A 17241-nucleotide genomic window follows, 5' to 3' on the forward strand; every position below is an offset into this window, starting at 1 on the left:
TAAATATCTGCTTAAATGACTTATTGTTATGCGAAGATTTATATATATATCTAAGAGATTTCTCACGTGTATAGGATTGGTTTTGGAATCCGGTGACGTAATGGTGAGCACAGGATTCTCATTGCCGTTTAAAGTCTCACAGAGCGTCTCCGCGCGAAAGTACACGGTCGCCGTGGAAACTCTCTTCGTCCACTTCCAAATGTTGGTCATCAACCGACTATACGTGTACGGGAAATGATACGCCAGATAACAAACATCGTAAGCGTGCGGAAACGTGACCGTGAAGGACGTCGTGAAGTACGTTTTTCCCCTGGTGGACCGTTGATAACAATTTCGATAGTAACAAATGTCGACGCCGGTCCTCACCCAACCTGGCCTACCACATTGCGCCTCCGTGACGCTGAATAGTATCGGTTTCATGCCAAAGTTAAACTGCGAGTTTGTCTTTTCACAGTTGATTATATTGAACGTGTACGGCGCATTCGCCTCCATGCTGGAGACCTCGAAATAGAACCATTGATGTCTGGAACCGCTGTTAACATCTGGCGTCAGGATAAGATCGTATTCTCGTGGACCTATCTAAGGAGAAAGCAGACGTGAAATATTAATGTAACGAAATTTAACAAAAAATGAATTTATATACATATAGCGGAATTATAGATTGTAGAAATTGCCGCGCTAAGTCACTATGAAGTCTTATGTAATATGAACATAATCGATTACATAAAGCGCGAGTAGCAAACCGACTATACCTGAATAGCTTTCCTCAGATTGCCGCTTTCGAATCTGGACTCGAATTGTAACCGTTTCGTATCCGAATTGCGATTGCCGATCCTGTTCTCATCCCAGTTCCCAAACAACCGCTCCTCGCCCGACATTGTCCGGGAAGCGGAATTTGCGAGGGCATCAAGATCATAAACAACTTCCTGGATAGTGGCGGCAGCATGGAGACCGCGTTCCACGCAGGCTAGCAATTTCGCGCGGCAAACCTTCCTGTCCTTAATATTGAGCGGCTCAGCTTTCCCCAGACCGTCACCGCCGATCATGTCCGGATAAGCGACCTTGACGAAACCGATAACGCTCCTCACTCTGCTCGCCACGGCGCAATACGCGTGCGGATCCGTAACGTTCGCCGACACGTCTTCTAGGACCTTCAAACTGTGCGTGCCGTTCACCAATTGACTCTTCGTTGTACCGTTAGATCTCGAAAAGTCCTTGACTAAGGTCTTCGTCTTTCCCGTCTTCCCGACCGACGAGTTTATCTGATCGTCCTCCACCAAACAAAGATCAGTTAGCTTGACGTTCGACGATCCGACGATATGTAGCTGCGACCGCAGAGTTCCCAGCTCCTTGAAGAACGTATGGTATCTGATGAGAAAAGAGAGATTGTTGCGTTGGTAATTATAGTTGACGTCAATAATGTGTGTCTGCAAAAATAATGTTCCACCTACCCAGCGAGATCCTCCTCGGATCTCTGCGAAGTAAAAACCCCGGCGAAAAATTTGTTTTCGTCTACCTCGTCGCCCACGTGAATTTCATTATCCATTGTATCTCTAGAGTCGTGGCTCTCTTCGTCATCCCCGGAATCGAGATCGCTGTACAGTCTACCCATCGAAGCCACACTGTTCGCCTATGCAGAAATCAATATTCGAGCCGCACGAACATTTAACGGCACAAGTTTTGACACTATATACGGACGTTTTGGACACTGCGATATTTTGCAAAGCGATTCGTTAAAAGAAGTACATGACGTTATTGATAAACGCGTACTTTAAGCATCAAACATCAAGCTTGCGATGTTTATTACGTCGGTTCAATTTTTCGTGAAGTACACACCTGGCTATCGATGTCGCTGCCGCTTTCAGCACTGTTCGCCCTGGTAACAGTCACTTCGGGCAAAACGAATCTACGTGCAAAAAAAGAGAATCGATTTTAGTGCGCACAGTTGTGATCCTTAACTAATCTGATAATATCGCATAACAAAAGCTATCGCTACTTATTCGCCTTGTACATACATGATACTTGATCCCGGTAGTAACAAAAGCGATCAACCCGCAAATTTTTGTAATACTTTTTATAGAAAGACGTGTAAATATACGTCGAAATATAATAAGCGATTATCACGAGATACAGTATATGAGATGACCTCGAACGTTTCATTCACCTTGCAGGCGACATTTCGGGCACCGGTAATTCCTTTTTCTCCAGACACTGATTGATTATCCCACAAATACGCGACAGCAGGCAGTCATAAGTTTTGTCCTCTGGACAGCTCGTGCAGAACCGGTACAGTAGCTGTAGGCCATTGTTCGACTTGATAGCCTTCCTTCCAGCTTCTAGAACGGCGGACAAAAAACGCGTGTAATACCGACGCCTTTCAAAAATATATTAAGAGGCTGATAAATGTAAAATTAAGCAATATATATATATATCCCAGGGACCATCCTTCGAAAGACTTCTTTATAGAGAACTTTTTAGAATCCATTCTAATAAACTTACTTATTACGCAGAGATGCTGAAGCGTATTCAGAGCGTAATTACAAATCTTTAAGCGCATCTGTCCATCAAATCTTTCCCATCTCTCGAAAATTCGCATCAACAGATGTACCATTCCCACCTTAACAAATTTGTTACAGCATAATTCTGAAAGCAAAATATCATAAATGTTAAAATAATTAATAAAGAAAAATGAAATACGTCATACGCGTAAACACACACGTGCTTACTATTGGTCGTTAAATGTTTGAAGCAGTCCAATAACGTCCTCAGCTTCAAATGTGGCGTATAACCGATACTGACAAACGTTTTCTCCAAAGTACTAGTGATACCATCCTTTACAAGTGTTTGCAAAGAAAAAGCTACCGAAAAAAATAATAGCTTTATCATCCTCAAATACATAAGCGAATTGTCCGATACACCAAAGAAAACTGTTGCTTACAATTTTTAGCAAGAGTTTTGATGATCAACAACAACGGCAATAACGTCTTGCTGTTATTATAATACTGTTTCAACAGCGCGTGGAACACTTTTATGGAGTTGAGCAGTTTCATTTTTGACACAAACTTCTGGTCCCTCTGAGCCACCTAAAAGAATCGCAAAATAATTTCAACAACTCATATTTCTCAAAATATTATAAACATTTTTAAAAATTACGTGCTTATTTTTATTTTAAGATCTTATTATTTCATAATTTAAGGATTTTAATGTAATTTCAAAATAAAACCAATATTAAAGTATAATGCATAAAATTACAATATAAAGTTAAAAATAGTTGAAATAAATCTTATACGCCAGAAAAATTGGAATTGAAAAAATACTGTCGTAGACATACGCAGTGCGATCGATAAAAGTTCTGCTGTGCAGGTATATAACGTATCAAGAGTATTTTCTTCTATTCATGCACAGGTAGCGAGCCAAACAAAATAATTGTTCCTAATTGCAAAATAAAATTTTAAAAAAAGTTCATTACAATGCGTCTTTAAACATCACCTGTCCCAAAATCCAGAGGATGTCTTGAGTGAGCACTTCGCTCGTGATAGTATCTGCGTGTTGCAGATTTATTAAAAGTTTAACTAGGACTTGCGTGATACCTAAGTTGATGAGTTGAATGACCGCCATTCGGCTACTGGTTCCTATTAAAGAATAAGCTTTCTATTAAAGAATACTTTCACAATCTCGAAAAAATTCCGAATAAACTATACCCTCGAAGAATAAACGCTATCAAATCTGCGAATTCGACAAAATTCGCACATTCTCGGTAAAACATGTTTCTCTATGATAAACAATTGTCAATTACTTGTGGCACTTCTATTCTTGCTCCCCCTCTCCTTGGATTTGCCTTTGGTTACTCGAGGCGATATACATTCGTGCAATATGCTGGTGACACTGCAGTTAGCAACGTGGTCCTTGCAATTCTAAAAGGAAATTTCGAGGATGAATCTCAATCGTTTCTCAATTTTCTGCATCTTTTTTCTTCCTTTTCCGTCGATACAGCGTAACAGGCATAAAAATGGCTACGATATAACAGCAAAAAGTAATTATAAAGAATCGCGTGGGTAATATACGAGTAATAATTGTTTTACGTGAACGTTCCGACACTCGTCGGGACCCGGAACAGATGGATATCCAGATTTACGGGTATCAGTTTCGCGACTTTCCCGAGCGTGTAGACAATGCAGGATGCGTGTTGCGTGACACGCGGACGCGGTATTTCGCAGATAGTATACTAATTACCACGATTACTCAACTCTTGGCTCTATGTCGTGTCAATAATGCAGCCCGCCGAATAATTGTAAACCCACATATAATTATCTCCCTCTCTCGCACATACGTGTATCGATCCCGGTTGCTGTTAACACGCGAAACTATCGTAGCTTATCCGAAACGTGTAGCGCCGATAAGACGCTACAAGTTACGATTAACAGGAGCGAAGGGAAGATAACGCGATGAAGACCAAAAGATTAAGTATTTTAATTAAAAATTATTCACCTCCAGAGTCATAATGAACGATTCCATCGCCCCGGAATTCTTGCGCCAGAGCTTTTCTAACGTGCGCTCGCGTATCCGCCGGTCTGGAATACATATGTAAAGTCATAAACCGTTTTATCCTCTGTTTTTGCTTAAATCAGATTCGTAAATCACAATTTATTCGTGGCGCCAGATGCATTAATGTCTTGCCAGTGCTAGCTAAGTTTTAACACATGTACGTTCAAAGGTACGTTCTGTTCTTTGAAAAATCAAGAATACCGCGTACACTGGCACGATACGCTCTTACGTCAAAGTTGACGCAGTGCCAATTAGGATCAATGTTAAACTCCTTTGTGATTACAAATATCATCGATATGTTTGCAGTGCACGTGAGGAATATAAATTACGTACGAGTTTTCGCTTCTGTCGTCGTGATAACGGATATAACTGCAGTGTGACGTGAAACGTGACCTACAGCGAAGATTTAGTAACGTCTAAAGTCTAAATGTATCCGACTATGTCGCAAAATTTCATATGATATTCGCCGCAATCGCGAACCGAAGCGCGAACAACTCAACCGTGCGATGCAGCAAATTATATCCGCGATTCGCGGGAACACCGACCAGGAAGATTGCCAGGCCAGGCCCTTATCAAATCGGCACACGAGCGCGACCAGCACCAGAGTGTGTATATCGTTCGGAGTCATAGTTTTCTGGATGCCGGCCAAACGCCAACGGGTCTGTCGGCTGAGTCGGCTCTGTCGTCAGTGTTACCGAAAGTGATTACGCAATCAGCTAACAGGCGGTTGGCGGTTCTTCTATTCTAAAATAACGCACGGTAGCGATCGACTGCCGTTTGCACACCTGTTCGCCAACTGTGTCCGAACCCGAACTGTCCAAAGGTCCGGGACGGATTGACAAATTAATATATTTGACAATCATACGCGACCAAATACGGTACCAAAACAGTATTTCTGCAATAATTACAGAATAGATAATAAATATCGAACAAAGTTGATAATATCAATAATATGCTTAAATAAAAACTTTAAAAACTTGAAATTATTTATAAAAATTGTTTATACGTAAATCTATCGCGAAAGGATATCGAAAATAGAAATTAGAAATATCGCTTGGGCAAACAACCGCGTAAAACTGTTGGCTTATTTGAAAATGACCCGAATTTACATCGCACATATTTGACATGCCTACCTCAGCCGCTGGCCGAGACTGCCGAGAGTTCTATGACCCAAAACGCATTTTTCCAAAATAAAGGCTTAACGTTCCCGCTGAAAATTTCGTGTGGCTTATGTACGTTTTATCAAATTTCATACTAACTGCACGATGCAAATGCAATAATAACAATGCGACGGCGCAGAACGTGACGAAGGATTTCCCTGGCCATCCATTGCGCGGGGGAATCATCACATGAGAATGATAAATCGCGCAAGTTTCATCGTGATTTCGTGCTCGCCGAGAGTAATAATATACCGGCACGAAGTTCTCCCTGGAGTGTCCAACCTACCCTCCCCGATTCGTTTAGAACTTTATTGCCCCGCGCGATCGCAGTTCGCGCGCAAATCGCAATATCGTACGCCTATCGTACGAGACCATTAATGGAGATTGGAGACGACACGCGATACGAAACACTAATGAGAAGGGAGATTGCCTCGGCGCGGCGTCGCTAATTCGCGATAAGATCGAAACAAAGAGATAAAAGTATATAAAACGGGTAGCTCTTATGTCATCAGAATAAAAATTCTGCGAAACGTTTAAGCCCGGTCCCTATATAATTCGCAGGTCGCGAAACGCAAGACACACGCACAGTCTATACCATGTCAATCTAACATCTAACCTCTCTCATCTCTCTGTGTATAGAAGTTATATTGACATGTAGACTGTGCGTGTATCTTGCGTTTCGCGAACTGCTAATTACGTAGACCGGGCTTTATTCGGGAACCGTGCAAACAATCGAGAGAAATAACTCGTCATCGCCCGGTAAATGCCGGTGAGAAAAGGTTAAATTGGCACAAGTCTGGCATATCTTTTGAAATACAAAGTCTGTCGCGGCAAGACGAGGGGATTCCGGTGGAGGTTGCGTACCTGATGAGGTGACACGCGCGTGAATCTTGGCCGCGATCGCCCTGAGCGCGTCGCCCGCTTCCTGCGGTTTAGCCGCGTAATTTCGGAGCTTCTCCAACAGCGCATCGTTCACAACCTCTTCCGCGCCTTTATTACCCGCTGACATCAGTGGCATCACGCTAAACAACGCATCGCAAAAAAAAAAACAACGAAATATCATTTAGGGCCAAAGCACATATGACAGTCGTAGTCGTGGACGTAAGTAACGCACAAGCTTTGGCGTATCCTGATCTGTCAGGTCGGGGACTACGACCGTCGTATATCGCTACGCCATGTTATGTGCTTTGACCCTTACTCTCCTAGAGGGACCGTTCGATGCGCATCGATATCGATAGCGCGGAAATCGCAAAAAGCCATTCTTGATCTCGGGTATATAGGATGCAGCTACGGCTGACAGCAAGTGAACACGTCAAAACGATAGCGCACGATGTCGCTAGCCGCTAGGTGCAAAAGCGTACAGTAAATACAGTTCATGGTGGGAGGAAAAAATATATGTTCTTGCACATTTTTGATGCAATAAAACCAATGAGCATCCCTCTATCGAGCACACTGCAATGGAGCACACCTTGTTTTCCTTCCACCATACATACAATCGAACTGAGAGCTCTGCCTTTCTGCCTACGATGACAAGTGACACGATGAAGGATTACAAAGGCTGCAAGCTAACGTTTCACATTGCCTTACGGCACCTGAAAAAGATGATTGACGATTATTTTCCCGTGGGTATGTACGCAAGAAGTGACTTCGCGATTTTCGCCTCTCTCTCCCTCCCTTTATATTTCTTATCACTTTTTATCAGTACACTAATTCGTTTTAGGATACCCGTGACAGATGCAAAAGCGATAGCTTTTCGTCACGATGGGACGGACAATGGGGTGCATCGCGCGACCGTCGACAATGCCTCGTCGTGTATTAATGAATCTTCGTTGGCTTTCGGCCAGCGCAGATTCGGAAGAACTGTTAATCACGATCCGCAATCAGCTGGGTCGTGGTTAGTCGATGTCGCGGGGATTAAAGTCAACCATCGGAAAATCGACGCTCGTCGGAGCCAAGGTTAATTAGCGCGACCAGGTAAAACACGACGCTCTCTAAAATAAGCGCCGCCACGCGCGATCGTCCTCGCGCGAGCCGCGATTCCGGGAAGGACGGCCAGAAAGGAACTCATTATCGAATAATTAAGCGTCCAACTGCGCACTAACCAGAAACGATGTCATATTAAAAGATATGACACGTTCTATTTGGCCACGTTTTGAGAAAAATCAGAAACGTTGAGAATATCAGAACCGCATATCTTGAAATTATTTTGATTTTGGCTCCACTTCGGAACTTAAATCTAATTTTCTCACGTTTGAATCCTAAGCTAGGTAAAATATTTGCGAAGCAACAAAAAGCGGATGACGGCATGCGGAATATTTGACACGGAGCTATTTTAACTCTTCAAGCAGGCAGACACAAAAATAAGAACAAAAAGACTATAAACGTTTTTAGTGATAAGATATTTATTGATAGCTCGCAGATTACAGAGTGTAACGTGTCTTCTGCAACGTGTGCAGCGTGCGGTTCGAAAGTTTCGGAACATCCTCGAAGGGTTAAAGGAATGCGTGAGTTATTGCATTAAGCGTTGCATCGGTGCGCTAACGAGAGAAGCTACGATGATCGAACGAGTCCATAGGATATACGGTGTAACAATCGCAGAATTTCCTCGACTTTGGCTTATTAAGCAGCATAATTAATGAACGTCACACGCTCCTCCGACATCTTCGGAACGACAATTAATGTACTTGCACGCTTCGCGACCGGTAACGCCGCACGTTTAATTGCTAGGTACGTAAAAGCTAATTCAAGCGCATAACGAATCGCGATGTCAATGATACATACACATCGGCTCGATGCAGTCTCGATAAAAAGAGAGAGAAAAAAGAAGAAATGTCGAACGAGATAAATTCAGCGCGCACACGCGAGTATACGTGCGAGGTCAGATTATCTTTCGTCCGGATTTATTACAGATTTGCACGAAATTTAAGTTGCAAAGCCGTTTAAGGTACTCGAACTATTAAGAAAGCGTAATTGTGTACGCTTTATAATTATAATAAATAGATTCGTGCATTGCCAGTGTCAATTAAAGCTTCGCGAAACGAGTCTATTATTCGGTGACTATCGTCGATATATCGGGGAGAAAAATAACAAAAAATCTTCGGCCTCGTATAAATATAGCGATCGTCAGAGAAGCATATCGAAATAATATACCGCGCATACTGAGCGCATACCGGGCGCGTACGCGACAATCGTCGAGACGTGAACCGGAAATCGCGAACGGAGATGGCGATTGGCGAGCACGCACGTACACACATACACACGGAAACACGGATTCAGTCTTCTAGGCTCTTTACTCTTCCTGCTGCCCCTGCTGGACGTCGACCGGTTGCATCGTCGCCATCGGTCGCCGATTTTCCTTGTCGCGTCTCGCCGGGGCACCTTTCATATTTCTTCCTCTCTCTATTCTCGTCTGTATCAGAAGCTGAATTTCGCGATAGGACTCTCGAGAATAATAAAATTTTTCGCGACTTTTCCAGAGTGACGGAACGTCCGTTGTGAATCGTTTTTCTCTCTCGACGCGAGATCTTGGCGAGCGCGAATCTCTCCCTGCGCGAAATTCGCGAAGCGATCCTCGCGCTTCGCCACTCCGCGGCGGTTTGACGTTTCTGCCTGCCAAAACTATGTTTAAATGCATAACGCGCGCGCACAGACACACGCGCGGGGCGCGCGTCTATTTTTAGCGACCGGCCGCTTCCCGAAAATTGCGCCCCCTTTCTCTCATCCCATCCCAGCGATAACACCCTCGCGTCCTCCAGCACCTTGGCGTCATCGACCGATGCGCCGCAAGACCGCGATGCACCGCCAAAAAGTCTCGACGCTACGCGAGACTTTTACGAGAGTGTCAACTCTTTTTCCCTCTTTCATGTGGATTTCAAAGCGACGCAATTTATTAAACAAAGAAAGAACATGCTTGCATTTTTTGCAACGAGATGAGATTTTTTTTTTTTTTTTATTTATATAGGTATCTGTCTAACATTTCTCACGTCGAAGCTGATTCTTGGAACGTGAGGGGAAAATGGATGCGGGTATTTCCGAAATGAAATGATTTTCGAAATAGAGAACCTGGCAGAGCGAAACATCTGGGACTTTTGAAATCTTTCTCTCCGCATCTCTCGCAGCGTGAAGATCTAGCGCGAGATATCTCGGGAAAATAATTGCTGTTTATTTACCGAGCGCCTTCAAAGATCGCGGAATCGCGTTCGGTTTGCCAAAACGAAAAATACTTCCGCGACTTCACCAGTCTTCCAAAACCTTCATCGGTTCCGCTAGAATGCGAAAGGACGTTGAAATGAGTTACAGCGAGCAGGTGAACACGTTGCAAAATTTCATCTGGTTGTATGTTATATATGGCGATGAAATAACGATGGAAATTTTCCAAAACATGCGCGAACTGCTTGGGGCAGATTTGCTTGATAAACTTTTTTGGAACGAGCAAAAGCGATGAAGAAACCAGTTATAAGTAGACCGCCTCATTTCGGTAACGAGATTAGCATAAAAAATGAGCCCCAGTATACCCAGTACCGCTATCCGCGGATCTTCGTTGTCAAACACAGGACAATTTATAGCGAATATAATCTGCCTAGCCTAGCGTTGTTCTTAGCTTAGACCTAGCTTCTTGATTTTTAAACATAAATTCAACAAGAGATCAGAGAATCGGTCTGCAACCAAAAATTTCTCTGCAAAATTGCGTGCAATTGTTCGGTGCAATTAGGACGCCACGCCGGAAAGAAAACTTGAATTGTTTCTTTAATTACGTAAAATCAACGAGGAAGTGCCGTCAACGGTGTGACATTCGCGTGCGGCTGTCACGTTGGCGCATGTTTATTCACGTGCGGCACGTTCGCCGGCATGAAGACGTTGATGAAGCTGCACACGAAACGATACATAGTGCGTCGTTAACGGAACGGATGCGACACGATTTGTGGAGTTTACCAATTAAACGAGCCGGCACGAGAACAAAATCGAGTTAAGAATCGAGCTGAGGAAAGGAGGCGCTGAGAAAAGCAGCTATAGTCGAGCGGGGAATACAGATTGTGGCCCATGCCTGAGTCGTTCTTGAAGGCTTCTTCTCCCACGAGGACAACGTCGTAATCGACGATCACCTGGCCAACACTGACGTTATGCGACCTCGGGGTCGAACGACGACTGGTATACGAGTGCTGAACGGAATCGGCGAACCAGGACGAATTAGATCGACTCGGGTGTACGAGCCTCACTTGTTGATGAATGCAAATGCAAATCCAGCGGATTGATTAGCGGACGTGCGAAGTTCCACGAGCGCGGTCGACCTCTCACGAGGTTTCCTCTATTGATTGCCGAAAGGGCTTAAAGGGCGCTTCGGTTCAAATTCCGGTCCACGCTCTCGCGTTAAACTAATCTAATTTATCCTTCGAAAGCAAGCTTCCGCGAATTCGATCGAAAACGCGAGGATCTTGTTAATCTTGAATTAATTTCACATGCTATAATTACGCTTCTGCTGGTCGTGATATTAATAACCCGCTTCATGCTGTGAGTGAGGTATAATCGTTACGATTATTGTCCATCTTATATGGAGAAAAAGAGAGTTAAGTGTTGCATGTAAATCACCATGTAAATTACAGTCCCTCGAAGCGAAGCGATCGCTTGCAGATTCCTTGCTCGTAATGTGATTAACTTTACTCATTGTCAGTGACAATGAGGAAACTTACAAAATCATTAATAAACTAGACGCATCATTGTATTGCATTGCATTGCATTATTCAGGTATAAAACATTTTTTAACTCGCGAGAAGTAAAGATAAAATAAGATTGAAGTTTTCAATTTTATATGAAACGTAACGTTTGGTCACGATATAATCTGACATTGATTGTGACAAATGACATGAATTATTATCGTTGAGGAGTTAACAATTTTTAAATATTTACAAAAAAAATTATCAGCATCAGTGCAAAGAATAAAAAATCGTAGATACATTTTCGAGGGCAAAATATCGTAAAACTTAATTTTTGCGACAGATAAAAAATTATATTCATGAATGTGTCACATTTAAGTCATCACATGAAACCATCAAAGAAGAAGAAGAAACATTCAATTCAATTAATCGCATGTTTATTTAGTATTCATTATTCATTTTTTTTATCGACAGCCATTTATCATGACAATCAGATTGCACCATTGCTAAATTTTCACCTGTTCTCCCCGGGACTCCTAACATTATCAGCAATTCACATCGAGACGACCGTATGCATCGACAAAATTGCATCTTAACGTCATTCAGTGAGCATATTATACATTTATCTGATCAATGATTGGCATAAACATCGAATTATAACGTCGCTAAATTTCAACCGCCAAATCGCCATCAAGGTGACCGTTGTTCGACGACAATACACCCACGTGCGACTCGAATGTCGCGTTTCCGTTCGCTAATAACTGTCAGATCGACAGCATGGCGCGAGGCCAATAAAAAGGACGCTGCATAGAACGCAGATCGACGAGACATTAGAAATGCAAATTCGACTTGGTCCGCAAGACGGACACCTGGTCCGGCCACGCCTCTTATTCATGACCTAAGCGCAAGATCGTAACCGGTTCACGCGCGACCGTGCTTTTCAACGTTCAAACCCACCCGGAGTACTCACGCTATCCGGTACTCCATTCGCGCGCACATCGACTTCTCCTTCGTCGTCCTTCGCAAATCATGCGGGAAGGACGTTTAGAATTACATGGCGATCAATACGCCGCGGACTTTATTGACCGTTGCAATCTCGCGCGATCCATTCTCTTGCGAAACTTTACGTTTACGAGTTTGGCATTTTTTACCATGCCGATCGCGCGCATAGAGGTTTCCTACGATAGGACGAGCGCGTAGAATAGCTGTCGCAAAGAATGTCTCATCGCAGCTCCAGCTCCAAGTACGTCAACGTTCTGATTGCGATCTCTTGAGATATTTCCTTCTCGAAAAAATCGAGAATCGAAAGGCGGAAACAGATACATATGAAAATATCCTTAAATCTCTTCTATATTGCAGCACATATATATATTAATCGTTGAAAGAACCAGATAATAACAAGTTCATAAGTTTACGATCAAGGATATCGGCAAATGTCGACGATTTAGTTCGACTGTTGGGAGAATGCCATGGTTTCGATCATCCCCGTAGCCGATACTTGATTCTGAGACCGATATCGAGGCCGCTTCTCGACGGCTCTCGCTGTGAATCGCGCTACGAGTTCCGCATTAAAAAAAAAAGAGACGAAGAAAGGATAGTAGTACGCCGTATTTCACGTGCGTTGTTCGGGCGATCGGGAGAGGAGACGACACAACGAGTAAACGTTCGTAGGAGCAAAAAAAAGCCGCGGATGATATTCAACGGGGTGGGGCTTTACTCTCCAGGCCGGGAATATATAAATCGCAGGCAGGGCTGAAATTCAAGTTAGTGTGGATACGATCTGAGACTATCGGCAACCTGCGGGGACAAACGATGCGGGTGAGTCGGCCGGTGATTCATTGCTCATGGAACTGCTGTCATTGTTACGCTGTTCGTTTGCATGTTGCCCATCTAGAGCGACGCCAACTTGACATTAAAATGATAGAGAATTCCATGTTTCTACCCATTTTCTCTAAAGCAACGAACACACACACGGCAAACTGACAATCTTAAATTGCCGTGTGTGTGTTCCTGCTTTAAAATATAATTATTTCATTAAAGATTTTTTAATTAATTGTAATCGAAAAATTATCGTGAAAATTGCTTATTCGCGTTTACAGATAAAATACAAAGATCGAAACAGCGCGAGATGTATTAATAGAAAATTGTTATCATACGTACCGCGCTGACGTCATGATGTTTTCGTGGAAAGTAATTTCATTTTGTTTGCAACTCGGTGATCATTCGCGTGCAACGCACGACGGGCATTGCCGCAGACATTATTTTAAAAAGTTGTTGCGCTGCACATATTCCTCGTCGAGTTTTTCGAGAAACGATAAACAGGAGCATATCCTGATATATCCTGATAATAATCATTGAGAAAACTATAAATATAGAAGCACCTGTATATTTGATGTTCGTTGCGCTCTTCTATTTAAAGATAAAATCCAAATTGCTATGTAAACGACATGTCTCTCAATCTTAAACCTTTTTGCAGGGTTTATCGTTCGCGATTTTCTTCGCGGTGGTGGTTGGAACGGCAGTATCAAAACCATTATGGTCGACTTTAGCCGGCACCAACCATCTGTATTCCACGCCCGGAATCGGCGCACAGCCGCAATATCTCGCCGCGTATCAAAATACGCATTCTCCTTATTACGTTTACAATGTATCGCAGACATCGTAAAATATTCGACAGCTACGCATGGACATCACCTGTAATGTTATGCATCTTTTTAGGTTTATTCGAATGTGGGAGGCATACCGAACGCTCTTCACGTTAGCGGCAACCAGAACGTCCCTGTTTATAGCTTCTACTATGGAACGCCGATTTACGATATCCGGATTCCACTAAATCCGGTAATTGTGTCATTTTAAAAGAGCTTCTCGAGCTGTACGTCGTACGAATGGATGTAACAATTTATATTGTTCCAGGTTTATCCCGTGCTGACACCATCGCATCCAGGAATTCCTCCGGTACTCCCGCCGACATCGACAGAACAATCTTTCGACGAAGACGATTACGACGGTATCGAGAAGTTAGATACGAAAGTCGAACCGGACGCAGAGACAAAAAAACCGGAACATAGCGAACAGGATGACGATTCCATAACTGTGGAAGCAATATGAGCTAATTTTCCTCGTTACGTGCACAATATACCATACAGACGTGGAAAGTTAATTATAGTACGATAAACGTTCGCTTCTTTAGTGTTAGTTTTATATTTATATTATGTTACATTATATCCAAAATGCGTTAAACGATTCTTTTTGATAAAATTTTTATTAAAAGAGAAGAATAATGCACCGTTACATTTCGTACGTGGAGAATAAGGTATGATATTTGTAATAAAAATTAAGATTTTGATATGTTCCACTTTATTTATCTTCCCCATTCCGAGACGCCGTTTGAAAACTGGTTAAAGTGATTTGTAAATTTATTAACAGACATCGATTTTTCATCGCGCGTAGTATCGGGAAAGCTATTTATTAAATCGACAGAATTCGACTGATTTGATATCCTCACAAAGAACAGGATAACGACTGAGTAACGTCGATAAATCGATCGTTGTTACAAAAAAAAAACGTCTAGGTCGCTAACCCCGAGAATCCGAGATAAAACGGGGTCAAAGATGATGAGAAGTCTTCGAGTCCATCAGTGCATCGATTTCCTTGGAGCGCGCTCGACATCGACATCGCGAAAATGATTGTTCGCCACGGAACGTTATGGACGATCGCGGTGCTGGTTCTTCTCGCGAGCGTATCATTTTCGGAATCTGTAAAACTACGAAAACCGCGAAAGAGGACCACGACGAGAACTCCGTATCAACAATCCAGGATTGGACCGGTGATCATAAGAGTGATGCACAAGTATACTGACGATGGTCCCGCGCGTGGTGTATCGGGCGGTTGCACTAACGGCAATTGTAAAAATGCGCACGATAAATTCAATCTCGATGTTAACGAGGCGATATCTGAGAAAGACAATTTCCTCTCGGACGAGGAATCGTTGCGTTACGTCGTACATCCGGAGAAATACGAACATTTCGTATTGAGAAAGAATACAGGACACGCGAACAGATACAAAAGGGACTCTGCATTTTCGGAATTGCATTCATCGGATGCAGGCGATCATACGATGATCGATCGCGGTGGCGGCGGCGGCGACGCGAGTAACGTATCGCGGAATGAGAATAAAGGGAATTTCACGAGAGTTCCGCTATACAGGATTAAATATAGGAGGGATCTTTCGAGATCTTCGAGCGAAGCGGACAGAACGATAAGAAACCTCACTCCTGACTATTCTTCGCGAAGAAACGACAGTGATTATTACGCGCAGCGGAAAGCTGTCATGGAAAGATATTATGCTCGGCAGCGTGAGATAAACGCGCGATACGCTAATCGGACGAACGTTATTGTTCCACGATTGGAACACAACGACGTGTCGCAGCATCGTCCGGCGACGAGCAACGCTACCCTGTTCAATCTCGGGCGTGTATATTCTAGTAAAGACTCGACGAGGGATAGCACGACTTTTCGTCATCCGTCCACAAAGATTGATCCGATATACAGTAATGAATCGCGGTACAACAAGATACCGACCGAACTAGACGGTCGACGAAACGTTGCCCCGGAAGTCGACCTCGGTTTCAAGTCCGATGCGGATTTATCTGAAACGAGAAGTAGCGATAACATTGAAAGAAATGCGCTGGATGATTTCGTCACACCCACTCCATGCACAAATCTGTCCTCATCTGGCACTTTCGCGCCGAAAACGCGATCCAAACACGCTAAAAATTGCACCCGTGAGACGGAGCAGAACTGCGAAGCAGATAACGTGCGTTGATAAGACTAAAATATTACTTTTGTATGAATTTCTAACGTCTCAATTGCAACACTTTTTTCTACGTTACTTAAACACAATAATATATTATGCCTCGTGTTACGGACTATGATTTTGTTTCATTTTCTAGGACAACACCGAAGGCAACCTACGATGGGGAAGATGCGAAGGAAAGATCGTATATCAACACAACCTGCTTCTAGGATTAACGGGTCCCTCGAATCTTGACGCTCTGTTCGAAGTAATTATTCAGGGTCCCGTCTGCATCACTTGCGTACAGGCGTTGCGATATAACGAAACTAGAGCGACGGTCTCGTTAGATTCTGGAGGACGTGGGCACGAATACGCGAAACTCAGGCTACAGGGTTACGAGAACGAAGGATTTTCCTACATAATAAAGGTCTGGGGCGTTAAAAAGATTGGTCAGGTTTGCGATAACGTAGACTAATCGAGGTACAAGTAACGTATGAAAATAAATGAGCCGAATAACATTACGTCACGCATGCGTATAAAACATTTTTTATATAAAAAATTAATATAAGTAATGTTTTTTTATAAATATGTTTGTTTAGTTTCGTAAAGCGAGTAATCTTGAGGTACAAAACAAGCGCTAACATACACGTAAAATACATCACAAAAAGTTCAATATTCTCTCCGTGAAAGATATCTACGGAAATTATGTAAAAATAATCGGAGTCTTGTTCTTCTGGTTCAATATTAGTATAGAACATAGCATTAATGTAGCTAGAACTCTTCAACATTTATCGAACATCTGCACCGTCATGTAGATTGGACATTATATACTCAAGCACGTGCAGTCAAAGTTCAATATAATGGCGTGACCAACGTACTAAATGCCAATTGATTGCACAGCCGCGCCAACGCTCCAACGAGCATTGATTATTCTTCAACGTGTAATAACGAAAGTCTTTATCTTCTTTAAAAAAATAATAAAATAAAATAAAAATTAAAGAAATAGAAGAAAAAACAAAAAAATTTGATACATTTTATCGACATATCTATTCGTGCTTATAATATGCTCATAAAAAAATTCGTAAAGCTT

General features: G+C 42.8%; 3 protein-coding genes across 11 annotated transcripts in view; 2 read left to right on the forward strand and 1 right to left on the reverse strand.

Annotated features, from left to right (window-relative positions):
* Positions 1 to 9317, reverse strand: part of LOC112463195 (cytosolic carboxypeptidase 1-like) — a 28855-nt gene extending 19538 nt beyond the window's left edge. For 4 of the 9 annotated variants that reach the window (XM_025029397.1, XM_025029395.1, XM_025029396.1 and 1 more), the window contains exons 1-13: positions 8999 to 9317; positions 6570 to 6727; positions 4489 to 4571; positions 3797 to 3914; positions 3490 to 3632; positions 2939 to 3083; positions 2727 to 2858; positions 2500 to 2643; positions 2165 to 2336; positions 1837 to 1906; positions 1452 to 1630; positions 753 to 1368; positions 67 to 579 (exon numbers count right to left, since the gene is read on the reverse strand). In XM_025029397.1, the coding sequence (XP_024885165.1) occupies positions 67 to 579; positions 753 to 1368; positions 1452 to 1630; positions 1837 to 1906; positions 2165 to 2336; positions 2500 to 2643; positions 2727 to 2858; positions 2939 to 3083; positions 3490 to 3632; positions 3797 to 3914; positions 4489 to 4571; positions 6570 to 6727; positions 8999 to 9090 (2565 nt within the window). In that variant the 5' untranslated portion in view covers positions 9091 to 9317. Of the gene's footprint in view, positions 1 to 66; positions 580 to 752; positions 1369 to 1451; positions 1631 to 1836; positions 1907 to 2164; positions 2337 to 2499; positions 2644 to 2726; positions 2859 to 2938; positions 3084 to 3489; positions 3633 to 3796; positions 3915 to 4488; positions 4572 to 6569; positions 6772 to 6902 lie in introns of all 9 variants that reach the window. The other 5 variants (XM_025029401.1, XM_025029400.1, XM_025029399.1 and 2 more) reach the window with 5 other exon arrangements.
* A 3674-nt stretch (positions 9318 to 12991) lies between these two features.
* Positions 12992 to 14702, forward strand: LOC112463222. The gene is made up of 4 exons (XM_025029469.1): positions 12992 to 13174; positions 13833 to 14003; positions 14075 to 14194; positions 14270 to 14702. Exons 1-4 carry the CDS (start codon positions 13169 to 13171, stop codon positions 14462 to 14464), a joined length of 492 nt encoding a protein of 163 aa, XP_024885237.1. The 5' UTR covers positions 12992 to 13168; the 3' UTR covers positions 14465 to 14702.
* Positions 14703 to 14983: 281 nt separating this feature from the next.
* On the forward strand, positions 14984 to 17154 carry LOC112463205. Its single transcript, XM_025029426.1, has 2 exons — positions 14984 to 16172; positions 16309 to 17154. The coding sequence occupies exons 1-2, from the start codon at positions 15039 to 15041 to the stop codon at positions 16624 to 16626; spliced, it is 1452 nt and encodes a 483-aa protein (XP_024885194.1). The 5' UTR covers positions 14984 to 15038; the 3' UTR covers positions 16627 to 17154.
* Positions 17155 to 17241: the final 87 nt, after the last annotated feature.

The sequence above is a fragment of the Temnothorax curvispinosus genome, unplaced genomic scaffold (assembly GCF_003070985.1).
Source record: "Temnothorax curvispinosus isolate PA1 unplaced genomic scaffold, ASM307098v1 QBEX01013129.1, whole genome shotgun sequence".
In the NCBI taxonomy this organism is placed as follows: domain Eukaryota; kingdom Metazoa; phylum Arthropoda; class Insecta; order Hymenoptera; family Formicidae; genus Temnothorax; species Temnothorax curvispinosus.